Genomic DNA, 19273 nt, shown 5'->3' with positions numbered 1-19273 from the left:
TTGGGGAAAAAGGAGGGGGTGGGAAATGCAATTAGGGATCTGGGTGTTTGTCCCTTAAAAAAATAAGGTGACAAAGTGGTTAATGTCTTTGCAGGTTGGTGTTGATATCAGGAATCTTACTGCCACAGTCCAAATAGAGTACTAATTACTGAGAATGATGTCACCGTAGGCAGAGGAATAATCCCATCATTTAATTAGTTGAATGATTTAAACAAAGATTTGCATAGATGCACTAATCAGTTACCATGAATTACAGAGCAGTTGCCAGCGAGGGGTAACAGATCATACAGTTGGAGGGAAAAAAACATCTCATCTCCTTGAACATAATTAATTTAATTGTCCTCATTAGCTGTACCATTTGTTTTGATTTTATTTCTCCCTTTCCCCACACATACTTCTCCCTCCCTCCCTCTTTTCTTCTTCTCAGTGCATTGGCTGAGAGGGAGAGCGCATGAAACACACACACACACACACACATACACACACACACACACACACACACACTCTGGGGTGTTCTCAGAGTGGCTGGAGCAGAGAGGTGGGGTGGAACAGCGGGAGCTGCGCGGATGGGTGAGGTGCATGTGTGCCTGCTTAGACCGGCCAGAAAAGCCAAGCTTAAGAGAGCTGCCTATGTACAGAACAAACCCACTGAAGGGGTTCTTATTAATCTGCCGTTTGTGACTTTCGTTATTTTTCAGGTTAGTTCTGCATTTTGTTGCCTTTTAGAGGGAGAAGAAAGCAAACTCCATACTATTTTATTATGAGCCTTTAAGAAAGGGAAGGGATAAACATAAGTTATCAATGTTGTACCATTATTCTTTATAAAGAGAAGCATAATTTAGCCTGAATATTCACGGGGTGGGAGCGGTGCATTGATTCTTTTTAAAACTAGAACTAGATTAAAACTGATGGTGCTGAGAAGAAAAAAAAGTTTTGTGGATTTCAACAATTGAGTCTTTCTTGGCCCTTAAAACATTTCAGCCAGTGTCATTCAGATCTGGACTATTTTTAAGCTTGACCTTTGACAGGGCTTTTAAAAATCTGGTGGCGATGCTATGATAGTTGCCAAAAAGAGGATGACTTTGAAGTTTGAAAACTTAGAAAAATAATAAGATATTTTAAAGCTGCCAGTGGCCTTTACAGATGCAAAGTAAAGTTAAGAGAAGAGGAGCTTGGGGGATAAGGGGACCTTTCTGAAGGATAAAAAGGAAAAAGAAATCTGTCAAGGCCTCTAAAACAAGCCTATGAAGACTGAGCAGTAATGGTGGAGACACTCAACCACTCTTTGACCAAGTTAGGCTTAAAAACATGTTGCTAGGTGCCCTTGGGTTGTTTTCCATTCTAGTCTGTGAATTTTAAATTGCGAGGAATTCAAGTAATTGCAGGAAGTGTTCAGCAGGGATGGGAGAGATGTTCAGTATCAGTTAATGGGGCACAAGTTCACAGTTTGGTTCTTGGGCCAGAGGAGGAAGGGGAGTGTGGCATCTCCGGACCCAGCTTGTGTAGCAGACCTGCCCTGCGGAGCAGCGACTTCGGAGAGTTCACTAACAGAAGTCAGAGAACCGGGCGACTGCAGCCACCCCCAGACATTTCTTAAAGGGGAGGGTTGTGTGCTTTTCCAGTGTATTCTGGTAGCAGTTTGACTCCCTTGCTTTTATTTTAATTTCCATAATTGGCAGCTTCAGAACTGGCACTGGAAGACAGTTTGCTTTCAACGTGGCCACCTATTCCAAAATGCCCCTGTTATTTTAGGAACCCTACCGTTTTCCTCTGGAGCTCTTTCGCAGGACTTCTTTTGGACGGGTCCAGGAGGTAGGCAGGGTCCTTCCCGGAGTCGACTCCCGCCGAGGTCACTTTTTGTGCGGAGGGGGGATTGGGGGTCGTCCCCAGCGTTTGCGAGTAGCATATGCGTGGGGTTGTGCTGACTGCACTCGCAGGCTTGTACATTTTCACCCTGGGAAATTAGCAACAAAGCCCTATCTGTCTTGCGGCTGCTTTGCACTTTCCGAGGGCGGCTGTACTTGACTGAGCTGCAGAACAGGCACACGAGAGCGAGCGAGCGAACGAGGGAGGGAGGGAGGGAGGGAGGGAGAGAAGGAAAGGAGCGAAGAGGGGAGGGGTGGGGGGCGAGAGGTAAATAGTCTTAAATCGGAAGGGAGCTGCTTCTCTGTGGTCTTGACAAGCGCTGCCTGGGCTCCGCCGGCTCAGTAATAACGGAGTGACCTTTTCTTTGGCTGTATTCTGTCTGGCTGGGAAGGGATTGCATTTTGCAGCTGAGAGCTGGGGCTTCCTTCAGCTCGGCTCCTGGCGTGCTCCTGGGGTAAGTTGTCTTGAGCCAGGACGGAGAGAGACAGCCTCGGACTGCAGTTGCCTAAAAGGAGGACACCTGTGGCTCAGATGCGGTCAACACCATTACTTGGCGGATCCTTGAGGACCTCATTATTTTAAACTTAAAAAAAAAAGAGATTCCCTCCCCCTCTTTTTTTTTTTTTTTTTTCAAAGCAATGCTTCTTTTTGACCTTTCCCAAGGAGAAGCGCTACAAAGCAGCCACTGTGCTTTCTGAACGGCCTCCCCCTGTATCGCTTAATTGAGAAGGTAAGTGCAGCAACTGGGTGTACACGCGGCGGCTTATTTGTGGTGTGTGTGTCTGCGGGTGCGCGCGTGCGTGTACGGATGTGGGGATTTTTTTCTTCTTCAGCCTCTCCTAATGAGGCATAAACTGGAGCTGCAGCCCAGCTCCGCACTGCAACTTTCACTCGGGCTGCAGCTCTGCTGAGACCGTTTTGTTTAAGTCATGTGAGGCTTCATTATTTTTATGATGAGACGTGAAATAGATGCGGGCGGATGTTGATGGAAGGAGGGAGAGCAGAGCGGCTGCGGCGCGGAACGTCTCAAGTACGACTCGAGTAGATAATAGTCAAAGTTCACGAGGAACTGCAGTATTTCCACAGCCCCGACTCCCGGGGAGACAGGGGCTTGAGAGAGTTTGGGAGGAGATGTTCGATCTGGCCCGGCCCGTAGGAAGGGAATTCAGTCTTAGGTGGTTCCCGACCCTCCTCCCCTTACTTGCTGGAATTCATCACCCCCCTCCCCCAGGAGTTGAAATGACCATTTTTGGGTTCTGGTGGCCACTTCTGCCTCTGCCCACTCTGCCATAATAACGAAATACCGTTCCTACGAGATGGAAAAGTGACTGTCTGCGGGGGGAGGGGGCGGTTGGGAGAAGTGGCGAGAAGAGAGAGGTTCCGTGGGGCAAGGTGCCTCTGTCCTAATAGGCTGAGATTCAAACTGCTGCGGCACATTTTTATGGGGGCTACCCAGATTGCTGTTATGAAATACAAGTCAGATTTATGATCTTTTTCATATTGAACATGATATGCTATGCTAACGCTGCATGTGACAGTTTAATCAAATCCATTTGTTACCACGACGCTAAAAGGGGCCGCTGGGATTTTAGGATTACGGGCAGAGTTAGGAAAGCATGTGGCTTTGTCATTCGCCATCATTTTGCACACTGCCACACGGCGAGGGGCTCCGTGTGTGCGCCGTGTCTCGTCTGGCCGCCCTCGTCCTTTTCTCCAACCCCCGCGCCGCCGCTCCGACCCGCTCCCAAAGTGGCTTCACAATAGTCCGTCCTCCGAGGTGTAGGCTGCGCACCAGGTCCGCACTTGAGCTAAAACCGAGAGACCCCCTTCCACTTCTACCTTTGGGCTGGGCGCTCAATGCGAAGCCGCTGCAACTCAGGCACGCCTAAATCAACTCATGCAGAAAAAGGAGAAAAGTTTTGGTAAGGTTACAATCTATCATAGATGCACTTTGCCGGCGCTGGGCACTCTCGGCTACTCCAAAGCCTTCCTGCTCTTCCGCTGCTTTTGTGTCTTTCGAAAAGATCCGAAATATTATTGTTGTAACTGCTTTGAAAGACTGCCGCTTAAACCAATTAATCTTGCTAGGTGCAACAAAAACTGCTACATTCTTTGCAAATCATCCCTGTGTGGCTGCAAAGACACAACCACAAAAGGCTGGAGCATAAACTCCTCAAGGGATTCTTTGTTAGAGTGTATGTATGTTTCTTATTTTTTTTTTTTTATTTTGCATGTGAGCTGCATCAAAATTGAACTCAGTCTTGCAAATCTCTTGTTGGCCTTTGCCAAGCACTAGCACTTTGCTGCCATGGTAACTGTAATTAAACTGATAAGAGTGGAAAAATGTCAGTATCTCTGAGCCTTGCAGCTGCATTGGAGAAAAAGGGAATCAAATTGGTTCCCAGCTCCATTGCTCAGAAAGGGGAGGGGGGGGTGGTGGAAGGATGGGGAGGGGGGTTGGGAGTTGAAGGGGCAGAACAGAGTTAAGCAGCTCCAGCGCCTGAGATCTGGGGACATCTATTTGCATTGTTGTCCCTTAGGGGGCTGCAGCCTGTAGGGATGCTCTGGGCCAGTGAACAGAGAGAAACAAGCTTTTAGGCCCAATCCAGTTCTCCAGTCCGGGCTGGGGGCTGGGAAGAGGATGAAGATGGGCAGGAGGAGAGAAAATCTTTTGTTTGGTACCTCTTGGCAATCGAATGGCCGGTGTTGGCCAAATTCTTTTAATCTGTGTCAGTGCTCCCAGCTGCAGAACCTGCATTCCCATTTTCGCATCTTCCTGAGGCACCTCATCTCTGCCAACCCCCTTTATGTATTCCCTCTTCCTTTTCCTTCTCCCAAATTGTCCTCTGTGAATCTTCCGAAGGGGACAAAATGTTTTCCATTCACTACGTGTAGTTAGTCCAAAAATATGAAAGACTGGGTCTAAGTGCTGCAAACCTTTTATTATGATTATTATTTTTTTAAGCCCCTGTGTGTTGTGGAGTTGTGGTTACTTTGTTGTGTTAACTACTGAAGCTGAGACTGCGCGGATGAATGGCACAGAACAAGGGAACATAATGGAGGCAATCAACCGTTAGGCCGCCTCACAATGCAATCCAGGCAATTAAAAGCTCACCAGAGTTTAAATGAAATGGTTCTACTTATTTCTGCACACCACACTGCACGGGCTATTATTTACGTCTTTTTTTAATTATGATTTCCCTTAAACTGTCAAATAACTCAGAATGGCAGAGTCTCAGAGGCAATAAGAATTTCCCTCGGAACAATTTACATGCCAATCTAAAACTAGTTATGAGTCCTGATGTGCTATAAGCAACTTGTGAAATGTTTCTCAGCTCCGAACACATAACTCTACCCAGACGCGTTCTGCCGGATGCTGAAGAGAGGCTGCCGACTGCTTTATGCCTGTTTAGGTACATGGCAACCTGGTGACTACAAAATAGTTCTTTTTTCTACAACTGTTAACTTGCAGAGTATCGAAAACATTTCCTTTTCAAGAGCAATGGGATGATGTTTTCTGCAGGAAGGTACCAGGATGGAGCAGAAAATATCAAACTCCTTCTACGCCCAAGGCCAGACAGAGTGTAAGAGTTTCAAATATTAATTGGCCTCTGAGTGCTAAATTAAAATGTCAGCACAACAAAAACATTTTGTGAAGACAAGCAGGGTAGAGTTGTCCCAAATGTTGGTACCCCCTGTCTTGGTTGCAAAGCATTGTGAATAAAGATAGGTGACCTTCCACGCTTGATGATGGTAACACAACTCAGAGAAACAGAGCTTAGCTACAACTAAGAAGGATTTGGACAAAAAATTTTCAGCTTGGTGATATAAAAAAATAATAGCCTTATAAATTGGATAACTAGACTAGCCACTGTTAATACATCTCAAGATGTTTTCAGTCATGAAATCCGGAATGTCATTTAGTAAATCACAGTCTCTCCCTCCCCCAGGTAGATAGTTAAGAGGCACCTGGGTATGTTCTGTACTGTAATTAATGGGATTCATTCCTTGTGGAACCTTGCGAGAAGATGGTAACTAGTTCTGATCAAAGACACTTCATTTGTTAGAAGTTCTAGAGAATGAGATTTAGCAGAGCTATCAAGGGTTATGATTAATCTACACTAGACCCTGAGCTCCTTCAAAGAAAAGGAACAGAGAGCCGGCTATAGGAATACCACCTGCTGTTCTGTACAAATCCAGCTGCTAGTCTGCAGCTCCGAGGACCACGGCTCTGCATCCCATGCAGAAAGAGTAGCTACCTTGATGCCTCACTGCCAGTCCCTGCTCCATCACTCTATCAGAGAAGTTATCTTCTAATGGAAGTTCGACATCGTAACACTATTATGTGAAATTCATGTATCATTTGTAGCTAGAAAAGTTATTCTGCTGTGAGGGTACGGTACCTTGACGTCTCTTAACAGTGTGATTAAAAAAGAGAAAGATTGTAAAGATAATGAAGGTACAGGCTTCATCATCAGGCATCAGAGGAAACTGAAGAAGGTTTAGCTATTTTGGAGCAGGAAACACACCGAAAATGCTCTAGATTAGAGCTTGGCATTTCTTACTTGAGACTGTTTCAAGTGCAGGCATTTGGTGTCTTGTGTGAGTCTATGTTCAAGTTTAAAACTTTATGCCTTAGAGAGGAGGCATAATTTAGCAGCAGGATCTCTGGACTGTAAGAAGGCCACCAAGTCTAGTGCTTAACTGTCATTCAGCTTTGAGCGAGTCCCTTAACCTCTCTTAGGCCTCTGTATCATAATTTGTAAAACGAAGGAATTTGGAATCGAAGTCTACAGTACTTTATACTGCTTGAAATGAGTTAATTGGTAAATATGAAGCTGTGAATAGTTGGTCCAGCTTTTTAAAAAGCTGGGTATTTGACATTTAGGAGAGAAGAAACTCAAAGGCAAATACCCTTTCACTGAAAAAATTTCAGTCAGGTTGTAACACCCATAGAACTCAGCTAGACTCCTTATTTATGATGGAGATATGTCTCTAAAATATATAAATGTCCCTATGTCTAGTCTAGTATGTATGTAATATAGGTATATAATATATATTTGCATATGGATGTTTGGGTAACCTTATATATATTTAGACTTTGTCTTCTATTGTCTTTTCTTTCCTTTATAAAATAAATAAGTGCATGTTTATGATAATGAATTACATAATCCTATAGTTTAATTTTATATAAAAGCATGTAGTATATAGTTAGGTAATCTGCCATTAGTAGAAGCACTGACTGATGCTTGTGAGTGTAAGTACATTTAAAACAAATTTTAACACAATGAATACTTTGAAATATCAAGGGCACAGGGGGGAAGTCTTTGGAGGCAAACAAGTATTATAGCATTGGTGAGCTTTTCAGGAGACTGTCCTCTGCTTAAGTATAAACATCTCTACTGCTAGGTGAGGTTAGTGCATCCCATAAGGATGCACTTTCCTTCTGCCATCAAGCCCGTGTTAAGTGAAATTTTTAACCAATAAAGGAAAACTCATTTTTGACTTCTACAGCCTGTGCACAGACTACTTTGTTAAACAGCTTTCTTTGAGATTGTTAGCCATTTACTCATAGTTTCTCCCGAAAGGAACTTCTTTATGTAGAAAATGGGGACACTATAAAATTATTTAATATTACTTCTTCGTGTATATAATATCAACTTACCAGGTGCAACATGAATTCTTTGTTTTACCACTTTATAGGTGTCACTTCGTAAATGGTTTAACAAGGGCTTAGCAAAGTTTGAGACTCTTTTGTTTCCAAAATTTAGTTTGATATCTGTATGGCCCTCAAAAAGAACGTCTAACACCCCTTGAAAAAGGCAATCTGAAATATTTAACTTGGTGGAGGTCTTCGGACATCTTCTGCTTCTTTCTTGGAGTCCCAGCTCTCTTGTTTTTCTTGTCTCCCTTTAGGTATACAAATGCTCTCAGTCCAGCCAGACAACAAGCCGAAAGGTTGTGCTGGCTGCAACCGAAAGATCAAGGACCGGTATCTTCTAAAGGCACTGGACAAATACTGGCATGAGGACTGCCTGAAGTGTGCCTGCTGTGACTGTCGTTTGGGAGAGGTGGGCTCCACCCTGTACACTAAAGCTAACCTTATCCTTTGTCGCAGAGACTATCTGAGGTAGGAATTAGCCTTGCACACCAGTGATGACTGGATTCCTTTTAAAATACCTTTGTAAGTGTCTTTGTGGGTTTCATTTCCTTCCTAGTAGCCTCTATTCCTGAAAGGTGTCCACCTAGCAGCCTTCAAAATGCTGCCAGTTGCCTGTTCCACAAATGATCGCTTCAGCAATGGCCAGGAAAACCCAATATCTCAAAGTGTTCCCATTTATTTGCCTTACCTGATGCTCCTACCTGGGGATAGGTTAGTCCACTGCCTGTATGGAAACTGCCAGTTCACATCAAGGATGTATTTGGTAGAAATCAGCATACAAGATGTTTTATTCGCACAAAAGTGACAAGGTCAGGCTGAGTATAGCACCAAGTAATTCAGCGATATTTCTGTTTCCGATTTGTCAGAGAAAGTCAATTTGAAACTCTTAACTGGCATTTATTAGTAAGGTGTTTGTCGTACAGTGTTGAAAACTTTCCCCAAGTGTGAATACACCTCCCTCCACCCACCATGGCATTCCAGGTGATCTTCGCAAAGATAGCACTGAAAGTCGAACAGCCTAAGTCTTGCCAGTAGCTTTACGGAAAATAACAAAGTAAAGACCTCCATCATTATGGGGAAATGATAGCCACTCTCCAAACTGTGAACATCTGAACGGTTTCAGGACAACGCAGATGTTCTTGCTTCTGAAGCCATGAAGCAGACTAAACTTGTATCCTAGCGTTTAGTACTCAACACATGGACTGGTATTTAAGAAAAATTATTTTGCTTTTCAGGGAATTTCGTGACTTCATTCAGCTGCAAATTACTGATATTAACAAAGTAGGATCTATCAAATTAGAGAAATGATATATGGCATCATTTGGGTTTTCATATTTGATACAATTAATCATTTTTCTAGTCTGACATTAAGTGATTCATTTTGAATTTTTTTCCCTTATGACACAAAATTTATCAATCAGCAGTAACTCCTTGGTCATTTCAGGAGGTGTTTTCTAGGGAATTTGGTGCTGCTTCGTATATAATTCAGTTATTTTCAGTCCAATTCAATGTTTATATATAAGAACATATTGTTTGATGAATGGTCATTACAAGAGGGTGAGTCCGGTACTGTTTATCAGATTCTACTCTCTCCCCTCTTAGGACCGCTTCATCTGACAGCCCCCTGACTATAACCACTTGCTACTACTTCTCTGTGTTCCAGGGGCACAAAATACATGTAAGATGCCAGCAATGGGAATGGAATGTGACTATAGGCAAGGAGTTCCCTAACGAACACAACTAATCAGAATTAAGCTATTCCGTGAATTCTTTCAGGCTCTACGGTCTTGGAACTTCCCTCTTGCGAATAAAAATTTCTCCTCTGCTCATTGTGAATTAGAGCCTGATTTCTACATAGAGTCTTTGTATTTGCTTTTAGTGACTTTGCTTCCTACTTTTGCTTTATCTTCCTAACCAATAGCCGTGGGCTTTTGGACTCTGTCTTTGACTTTTGTTTACATTTGCAGTATCTCCAGTGGATTCATGTAAGCAAACAAGGAGTTTATATAGTCTGGGCAAGATTAAAGTGTTCTAATAAGCAATAAAGACAAAAATTAAGTCAAATTTAAAGAGAGTCTCTTGAAATCTCTGGATATTTTTAAATCAGAAATGTAAATTTGCCAACGAAATACATGTGTGGTGAGTGAAACTGTTTTGCAGTTGTCTACATAGTAGAGAGCAGAGAAAGTAACCTTGTGTTGTTTTAATCTTCCTTATGGTAATAAAAATAAGTTGTTCAACTGGTGTTTGATAGTCTTAAGTGTATTGTTGAAGGGAATTTATCAAAATAGTTTTCATCTCAGAAATCTTTATCTCTAAAAGAGTCTATATGTTGCCTTTTGTGATGCAACTTTTACTTGATATCTGATAGGCTCAAACTTTTAATCTTGTTACCTTATTTTTAAAAAATCATACTCTTTCAAATTTAAACCCTGGTCCTGATTGCCAATATATTCATTTCTCAGAGTACAATTTCCTCTTAAATTGGTCATTACCACATTAATGGCCAGTTGTTATGTTAACAGCCTAAGGGTTGTTAACATTTCAAACTAAGCTGTTAACAGCAAGCTTATCCCTTATTTAAACTGAAGGTTTTGTTGTATATAACGTGACTCCCTTGGCAAGGAGTAATTCATCAACACTTAAAAATTGCAGAAGTGAAACGGGGAAATGGTATGTGTGTAAAACACCATGTTATGTGTTATAGATTATGCCGCAGATGTGGTATTTAGTTTTATGTGGAAAGTGTGTATCTCAGTGAAATTATGTCTATGTTTAAAAGCATATGTCTGATTGGCAAATTAAAATAGTCTGATTCTGTATGTCGAATAGGCAGATACGTTCAGGCAAACTTTATTTACCAATTAATTTCTTTGAATGGGTATAAACAGGCATTCAAAAATGCTTATTGGATGCCTGCTTTATGAGAGGCATGATTTGGGGTCACGGACAAAATTTAACTAAGGGAAAAAGGGAGGTGCACCTCAAACTGTTACTATCTAATTGTTTATTAATTACACAAAATCTGCAGTATGATCAGTGAACAAGTAATATTCTGTGGCTATTTTCCCGAGCTTTGAAAGTAATTTTTCTCATTTCCCTGTTAGTTCAGTACATTTCCTTCTTGTGTTTTGCACAGCCAATGCTTAACCATTTAAATCCTATTAAAAAGTAGCTTAGTTTGGTTTTCGGGTCTTCGGATATTATGTAATATCTTTGAGGCACAAACGAGCCATAAATAATTTACAGGTTTGTGTTTCTCTGTCTAAATTACTAGGCATCTAAGTAAGAATATGGAAAATGATAAAGAAAAAATTGCTTACCTGTACCAGTAAATTATGGGTTATAGATATTATCCTGGGCCAGATAATTTTTCATATCTAGAGAAGAGTGAAATATTTTTTGCCAACTGTATTTAACTTCCTAGTTAACTTCTCCTTCCAAAAGCAAACACAAAACACACTTTTATTGCTGAACAGTGAATCTTGAAGCTCTAACATTTTATTTTGCCTTATTCTGAGTAGTGATAGTGGTGGCATGTTTTTACAAGTTCTTTGAATGATGAGTACAAGAATTTAAATCATAAGATATTTTCTTTAGGGTATTAGAAGCTATTACTGCAGTAAATTTGATTTTGCTCAGGTATTTTTTTCTCCTTCGAGGCACAATTAGCTATATTTACGAAAAAGAAAAGATTTTTACAGTTCGTTACTGAGTTTCAAATCTTAACAGTTCCCTTTCCATAACAGGGCTGATATAATATCTTTTACTTTTCTGGAGAATATAAGATACACCTGTCTGATGAGAGGGAATTTGCCAGTTTTTAAGATTGCTTTACATCCTCAGAAATTCATTAGAAAAAGGAACAGAAAGATTGATTTTTTAAAACTTCCTCTATTAAACACGCTTTCTGACTTAAACTATGAAGTTGGTCTGCCCACTAATATTTATATGCCAAGACCTAGAAATGAATCTGTTAAAAATGTATCCAACACATTTATTTTTTTTTATTTTTAAAAGTTGTTTATGACAAAGTAGATATGGAAGCATCTTTGTGCCTTGAACCAGAGAATGCATAAAGTAGATTAGCAATTACTGTGTAAAACTAGTCAAGGTTTAGTAATGATGTTTACAGGACTATGTAGCTACTGCTAATCTAGCATTCTGATTTGAGTTTGGAAAATATGAATAAAGTAGCTATTAATGTATCATCAGTTTTAGAATTAAGATTTTATGTCAAGCGTTACAAAGTCAGAACTAGGAGATACAGCAAAATACTTTACTTCTCAATTTGGAGAGTGTAGAATATCAGAACTTACCAGTTAAGCTGTTGGACCATTTTTGTCAGTTTTTTAATTTAAGCCTGCATTTTCTTACTTGTAGTATATTTTAAGCAGTAAGTCGATGAAGGCTGTATCTTGTATCTCTGTGAATGGTGTTTTACCAGAGAATGTACTCAAAGCTGTTTGCTGTGATACTTGCCATGGAAGCTGCATACAGCTCTTCTATATGAGAAACAGAAAACATCTTATATAAAATTTAATGCAATTTGCTATTTTTATACGTGAGCTATATTTTATACAAATCATTTATAAATGATTTGTTTAAAATGAAAGTACTGGGAAAGAACGATGCTTCATGCTCTACCACAGTTGCCAATTAACAAAAAGGATTTGAAGCTTCTATGCTGATTGCAAATTTTATGTGCTTTAGTATAATAATATGATTTTACAATAGAAAATTAAATGCTACATAGAGCATTAACCTGGCTATAACTTTATTTCACACTGATCAAAATTGGTACTTATAAATTTTTATATAAGGTTAACTTTATATCAGTACATAATTATGGCCTTAAAAGTAAATATAAATACATTATTAATGTTATTTTATCTGCCAGTTAATTGCACAGATTCTTTCTTAATGCTGACTGACGTGGTCATTCTGTTTTTCCTGCTCTGTCATCTTTTTAACATTAGGCGGTTGACAACATCTCCCCTGGAAAGCAGTACATTATTATTTGAAATATAACCTTTTATTGTTTTAAATTCCAAAAAATTAATCTCTTATATGGAATGAAACTCCTCCCAAATAAACTTTCTTTTTCCTAAGAGCTTCATTTGAGCTTTCTTAACACTTTATAATAGTCATAACTTTTATCATATTTAAATGTCTAAGCTCCTCAGTATTATGAAATATTTTGGCATCTGAGTGTATTAGACTCTAGGGTCTCTGAAAAATACTGCTATATTCCCTGTAAATTATCTTACCTTATTTATAGCTTTATAAAATATTGTAATTTTAAGTCCATTTTTCTGTTTATCATAGGAAAGCATTATTGCATTCTATTTCAAACATTTTAGACTATATATCGTTCGTGGACTGGTACAAATCAGGAGTGATAATGTTGTTTTGTACAGTACTTTGGGAGAGTGCCCCTTGCTTCAGGAAAAAAGGGTCAATCCACCCTAGACTTCCTGAGCAACAACCTCTGAAACAATCTCTGTTAAAAATATCCTATCTATCAATACATAGAGAAGTTCTTATTTGTAAATTTATCTACAATATCTGTCCTTAATTCTGTAATACACCCACTTTCAGTGAGTGAGTATTTAACTAATTATTTTAGTTTTGTGCCTCTTTGTTTTGGTTTGTTTTATAGACTTGAGATATTGTCACTGGAAATAACCCCCACCAAGAATATTAGAAATACAGAGAATACTTCACACTTGTTTCTATCTCTTTACTGTTTTTTATCTTTCCATAAAGCACGGAATACTTCAGTCAGGATAGTTTTTACGCATAAGATGGATAAGTTAGACATACCTGACTTAGCAGAAAAATATTCTGTTCCTACAAGTATATTTAGGATTAAATGCATCCGGAAGAACTACATTTGAGAATTGCTAAAGCTGCTTATTTTGCACTTTACAAATACATAGAACTCTGGGAAAGAATCTCTATTTTTGGTTGCTCTTAGAGTATATCAAAGTAAGCCAGCACTTCATTTATAAACTCACCATTAACTTCCATTAAGTGACTAATAATAAATTTTAATGTTTTGACTGCATAAACATAATTTATTAAGGAATCTCATTTTAAAAATATGCTGAAAGTAGTAATTTTGTAAATGGTTTTGATGCATATATGCATTGTAGAAATGTGTTATGTAGTTCAGCTTTCTGCCTCACATAAAAATTACATAGGCTTAAAGAAGAACTGCACCAGCCTAAACGACCACAGTATTTTTTCTGATTACACAGTGAGTCATTGAAATATTATTTTGGTATTTGGTTTGAAAACATTTCCCAGTTCCCATGAAAATGTCTTCTATCCTTCAAAATTATACACCGTAACCTCATCCCATCTTCCAAACAGACACTAGCTAACATTTCTCACTTTCATCAATAATTGTTAAAATACATGAATTGTAAATATACGACAAGATCTTGAAAACAAGGAAAGTAAAAATAAAAATAGCAATATTCTATCAATCGACCAGATAGCTTTTTAAAACAGCATTTACATTAGCCATGTTTCTTTAAAAAGACATTTTCCTTTCCTTTTTAATTTTTTAATTGGTTTACATAAGCGATGACTCCTACTGATTCATGGCATTCCCCTTTGTGAGCATCTAAAGAGATGTAGGTGTATGTATGCATGCTGCACATACAGATGTTAGAATCTGTACAACCTTAGAATGAGCATTGACTTTTGTCATAATTTACTTTCACCAGATCACCATAGTTTGGCACACTTTGAAACTTGTAAAATTCAGATGCTTGATGCCAGCTAATTCCTTAGTATTGTAAACTATAGCACTGACTTATTCTTATAGGGTGTTCACCATTCTAAGAGAAAAGACAATTTTTTATAATACTGTAGAATGCCTAAATTTTTCTCTTGTGATTTTTATCACCCAGTTCTGTTTCTCTTAGCTCTGATACTGTCTGTTCCATTTCTGTTTCTACCATCATTGCATACTTGTTTTGATGATTAACTGTATGTTCCCCTTTTCAAGGTATTTATAAGAAATTTACTTTGGAGTGAAAGTTACATTGTGAAGCCAGAAATGTGGCATTTAGTTTTGTTTCTTACCTTAAAGCAATTTCTTTGGCTTATTGAGGTTTTTTGCCCCTTATTATCCATATGAATGGATAACTTTTCCCTAAAGGAATTTGGACCTAAACATACCCTTTTATTATATTCATCAAACATATTTACTATATTACAAACAGAGTTACTATAAATCCCACATCAGTCACTTGGGCATTCACCTGTGCCATTTTTGCTTTCTGCTCTAGACTATCAAAACTCCTTGATAGACCTTTTTCTTCTCAACAAAATTTTTTTAGTTATGTAAAGATTCCAGATCTTTTGCTGAATTCTTTTACTCCATACTGTTGGTTTTTCATGATGCAAAATTGTCTAGCTGTGGACTTTACTGCTTTAAAACAAAATCATACTTGAGATAAATAATCATCTCGTAATAGTTGGATCTCTGATTTGAAGTTGGAAAATTAACATTAAGCTGCATGTATTAAGTTAGACTCTAACCAGCGTGTGTTGTTATGATTCAACGTAATATTAAAAACTCTCCAACTGGGCTACTGGGAAAATAAAAGACTCTTAAGAATTCAAAGATTATGTGCAGAGAGTACACCAAAGCCATATTTAAGTAAAATTGATATTACAAATTCGGTAAAGCATTGCCTACAGTAAACCCATCCTATTAATAAAAACAGAAAATCAGTTTTAGTAAACATAAATGTCAAATATGGCATGGATGAGTCATGGCGCAGGGCATGTCATGAAATGTGACGATGATTACATATAATAGTCATCTAAATACCACCAAGAAAAAATAAATCCCCATCTCATTTATGCTGTGGGATCCCAACATGCAACTTCAAGGGGAGAAAGGAAGTTTTAGACAACATTAGTTTATTCTGATTTCTGAAAACTTTTAAAACAATGTCATGTTTTCATTATAGCAATTCTAACAGAGGTGCATACCATTTTTTAAACTATTCTCTTTTTTATTTTTAAAAGGTTTTAAAATCTCTTAAGTCATGTCCTTTGATAGATTGCTCACATTTCATCAAAAAAAGTAGAAACAAGACTGTTAACACTTTAAAATACTTTATGGCATTGAGTGTGATGCTTATTTTGTGTTTATCAACCACACAATAAAAATAAATTCTGACCAACAGCTGCATATTAGACTGAATAAGATAAGTGATTATTACCTGTGCCTTTTCTTGAGTGGAAGGGGCTGGGGGTAGATAGGTGAATGAAAAAACAATCATAACTTCTAACACTAAAAGTGAGTACTGGTTTCAATGGGCAGGTTTATTTAGTTTTGCGGGAGAGAAGTTCAGCTTTACTATACTATGAACATAATTTTAAAGCTTGTAAGTATTACAAGTGAATATCCACTGAGAGATGTCTGTGCTTTGGGAGATAGAAAGAAATAATACAATAAGTTACTGAATTGTCTTAAAACTTAGCAAGTAGTATTTTCTGTGGCCATTGATTAGGAAAAAAAATGAAAAAGGTTCTGAGCTACAAGAATCCCTTCTTTCCACAATGTGTTCTTGCTGAGTGGATAAGACTGGGGTTTATATTTATGATTACATGCTTTGCCATCTCTTTAACAGTTTAAAAATGAAACCATTTAGTCACTTAACAAATATTTGAGTGCAGATATTTCATTTCTATAAATAATGAATGTAGAATCTTATATTTCTAGCTGATTTTGTAGAAATACAAAGGTATTAATATTTTACTATATAAAGAATAAAGTAGGGGCTTCCCTGGTGGCGCAGTGGTTGAGAGTCCGCCTGCCGATGCAGGGGACACGGGTTCGTGCCCCGGTCCGGGAAGATCCCACATGCCGCGGAGCGGCTGGGCCCGTGAGCCATGGCCGCAGAGCCTGCGCGTCCGGAGCCTGTGCTCCGCATCGGGAGAGACCACAACAGTGAGAGGCCCGCGAACCACAAAAAAAAAAAAAAAAAAGAATAAAGTAGTCTAGGAAATTTGGGAAGAACTTATGGGCAAGTTATTTCTCAAATTTTTTATGACTGATGTACTCACCATAGTTGAATAACTAAGGAAAATATGTAAAGAGTTTTAGTGTGGTTATATCACATGGAACCAGTACGGTGAATGAGAAGAGGTATAATCAAGAACGATTAGAAAACAATTTTAAGAAGGGGGCTTATAAATAATAAGTAAAAATTATGCTCTGTGAAAATACTTTTGTAAGCCAGTAGTCCTATTATAAAAGATGAGTTTTAGGCGTCATAGTTTACTTTTAGATGCAGAGTAAGATAGAATTAGCTCTGTAACCTTCATGCTGTTTGCATCGTTCACCTCTTACTGCAGATATTGGTAAGTTAGCAACAGAGGTATAATTGACATCCCTGTCAGAACACTTAACATCCTTGTTCCCCATTTTTCCACTCAAAAAATATTATTCTATATACTCTAGGTCCTGTTCAAAGCCCTAGGATACAGCACTGAGTAAAACGCAGAAATAACTCCTTCCCTTTAAGCGGTTATATTCTAGTTGGGGAAGCAGATAATCAACAAACTAAGTATTGAGTACATTAGGAGATGATAAATACTACAGGAAAAATGGAGCAGTGTAAGAGGTTTGCAGAATTTGTATTTATGGGTGAGTGTGCCTTTGTATGTGTGGTGGGGAGATAAGGCTTTGAAAAATTAAACAGGGTAGACAGGGACAACCCTGTTGAGAGGGTGACTTGAGTAAAGATCTAAACAAAGTGAAAGAAATAGCCATGGGGATGTATAGGAAAGACATTGTGGGAACAGGGAACAGTCAGTATGAAGATCTCGCAATGGAAGCTTTTCTGATATCTTTGAGGAACATCAAGGATGCTAGTGTGGTTGGAATGAGTGAGAGAGCAAGAGGCAAGGCTTACAGGCAGCCACTATGTGGTCCTGTGGTATCCCTGGTATCACTGTTACAACCAAGAACACACCCTATACTTTTCTACATGTCAGGGAAGGAAGTGGTAATACTTCTGTCCGAGAACCACTGTGAAGCTTACTCAGGTTGTTAGAGGCTGAATTCCATTTGAGATAACAGAACTCATCAGCTAAATTGAATGTGATTATTTTCGTGTATTATTTACTGGTATTTTTTTTTTGGATGTCTTTTTATTTGGCCTGAGTGATGACCCTGTGTGATTACATAATAGTTGTGAAATATGCGTCTCAAAATAGACATCAGGATTAGGTCACTTGACTGTTGCTAATTCACAAGAGATGGTATAGTTGTATGTTTGAGTTTAAATTGACACATCTACATACATCTACTATATAATGGAGTATTTATACATCATTATATTTCAATATGAAATACAAAGGAATGTTCATATTGATGAGCTAGGGCTGCCAACACAGCACGTATGAAGGTAATACCTTGGCCAAAGATGTCATTAAACTCTGCCCTGATCACAATGTAACTGATATTTTTGAATACTTAGGTAATAAAAATTGCAAAGATAAGGATTTTTCAAAGGCTGCCAATTTCTACTCTCAAAGTAGAAACATCAGTTATTCTAGGTCTGAAAGGTGATTTTTTTTTCATTATTTTTAAAGTCAAGCCAAGTCTTATTTAATGAAATTATTTTCTCGTACAAAACATTTAAAATAACATATTCGCTCTCTAATTATCATCAATGTTTCCAAACCCAGCATTAAGAGAAAATACATCAAAGACATATTGTTATTTCAAACAATTGAATCACATTGTTGATAAGACAGATGTTACAGAGTGTTCTGTTTATACTTATGCTTTTCACCCCTCACCTAACCCTAGCTCACTAATTTTAATTTCACATCAAGAAGAGCTAAGCATTCATCTTAAAAACTAAAAGATTAATATGCATTCTTATTTGTGAGAGTGGGATCTGGATATACAAGCTGTCTTTACTTTTGAAATTACAAGTTATATTTAAATCTTAAGTACAAATCAAAGTACTTGAGCCTGTATTTAAATTTATAAAATTATAAAATGATACATCATGGTTATTGGTTAAGAAGCTTTACATTACATCTTACAGAGAGGCACAGCATGAACGGGTGAGCTTTCAAAGCGGTGGCCATCTATCCTTCATGCATAAAAAAATCTTGAACATGATTTCCAGAAAGCTACGAGGTGGTGGCCAAATGACTTTACAAGTCTTAATTCCTACTGTCACCCTGCACATCCTGAGTGTTGTTTTTTTTTCCTATTACAGCTTCTAGCAGCCCTCCTATTCTTTTTGGTAGATGGGCATGTGTTCTAACTGCCATCTTGTCCTCTTTTAAGTTCAAACCTATATTCCTAATCACTTTGTGATTCTTACCTTCTAAAATGGATCAATTTGAGCTTGATTTTAAGGAAAGGTCATTTGATCTTGAGCTGATAGTCTGCTAGGTGTTGAAATAATCTTGTCAGTGGTATTTATTAAACTAACTATTATCTTTAGAATAAAGATCACGTGCTTGTTTGACTAAACATGTTAAATGCTTTGTCTTCTCAGTTAACTGTGGATTGCTGCAGTGACCTGAGAAAAAAAGATATATTTTGAGGAGATTAAAATTTTTAAAAATATTTTTGATTTTGCCTTGAGGATTGATCTGCTAAGTAGTAAACAGAACCTTGCATTTTCACCACAACTTAGTTTTTCACTGTGATTCCGAAGTCACAAGCTCATCCTACATTTCATCTTA

General features: G+C 38.3%; 1 protein-coding gene across 2 annotated transcripts in view; it reads left to right on the top strand.

Moving 5' to 3' along the window:
* The first annotated feature begins 2165 nt into the window (after positions 1 to 2165).
* LMO3 (LIM domain only 3) overlaps positions 2166 to 19273 on the top strand; it is a 58122-nt gene continuing 41014 nt past the window's right edge. Inside the window, exons 1-2 of one of the 2 annotated variants that reach the window (XM_029206248.1) lie at positions 2166 to 2596; positions 7783 to 7996. In XM_029206248.1, coding sequence (XP_029062081.1) covers positions 7791 to 7996 — 206 coding nt within the window. In that variant the 5' untranslated portion in view covers positions 2166 to 2596; positions 7783 to 7790. Of the gene's footprint in view, positions 2597 to 3502; positions 3789 to 7782; positions 7997 to 19273 lie in introns of those variants that run through there. The other variant, XM_029206247.1, reaches the window with a different exon arrangement.

This window comes from Monodon monoceros, unplaced genomic scaffold (assembly GCF_005190385.1).
Source record: "Monodon monoceros isolate NGI ecotype Baffin Bay Population unplaced genomic scaffold, NGI_Narwhal_1 Super_Scaffold_6, whole genome shotgun sequence".
NCBI classification, from domain to species: Eukaryota; Metazoa; Chordata; class Mammalia; order Artiodactyla; family Monodontidae; genus Monodon; species Monodon monoceros.
Note: the sequence above shows the minus strand (reverse complement) of the source record. Positions and strands in the feature narration are given on the sequence as shown.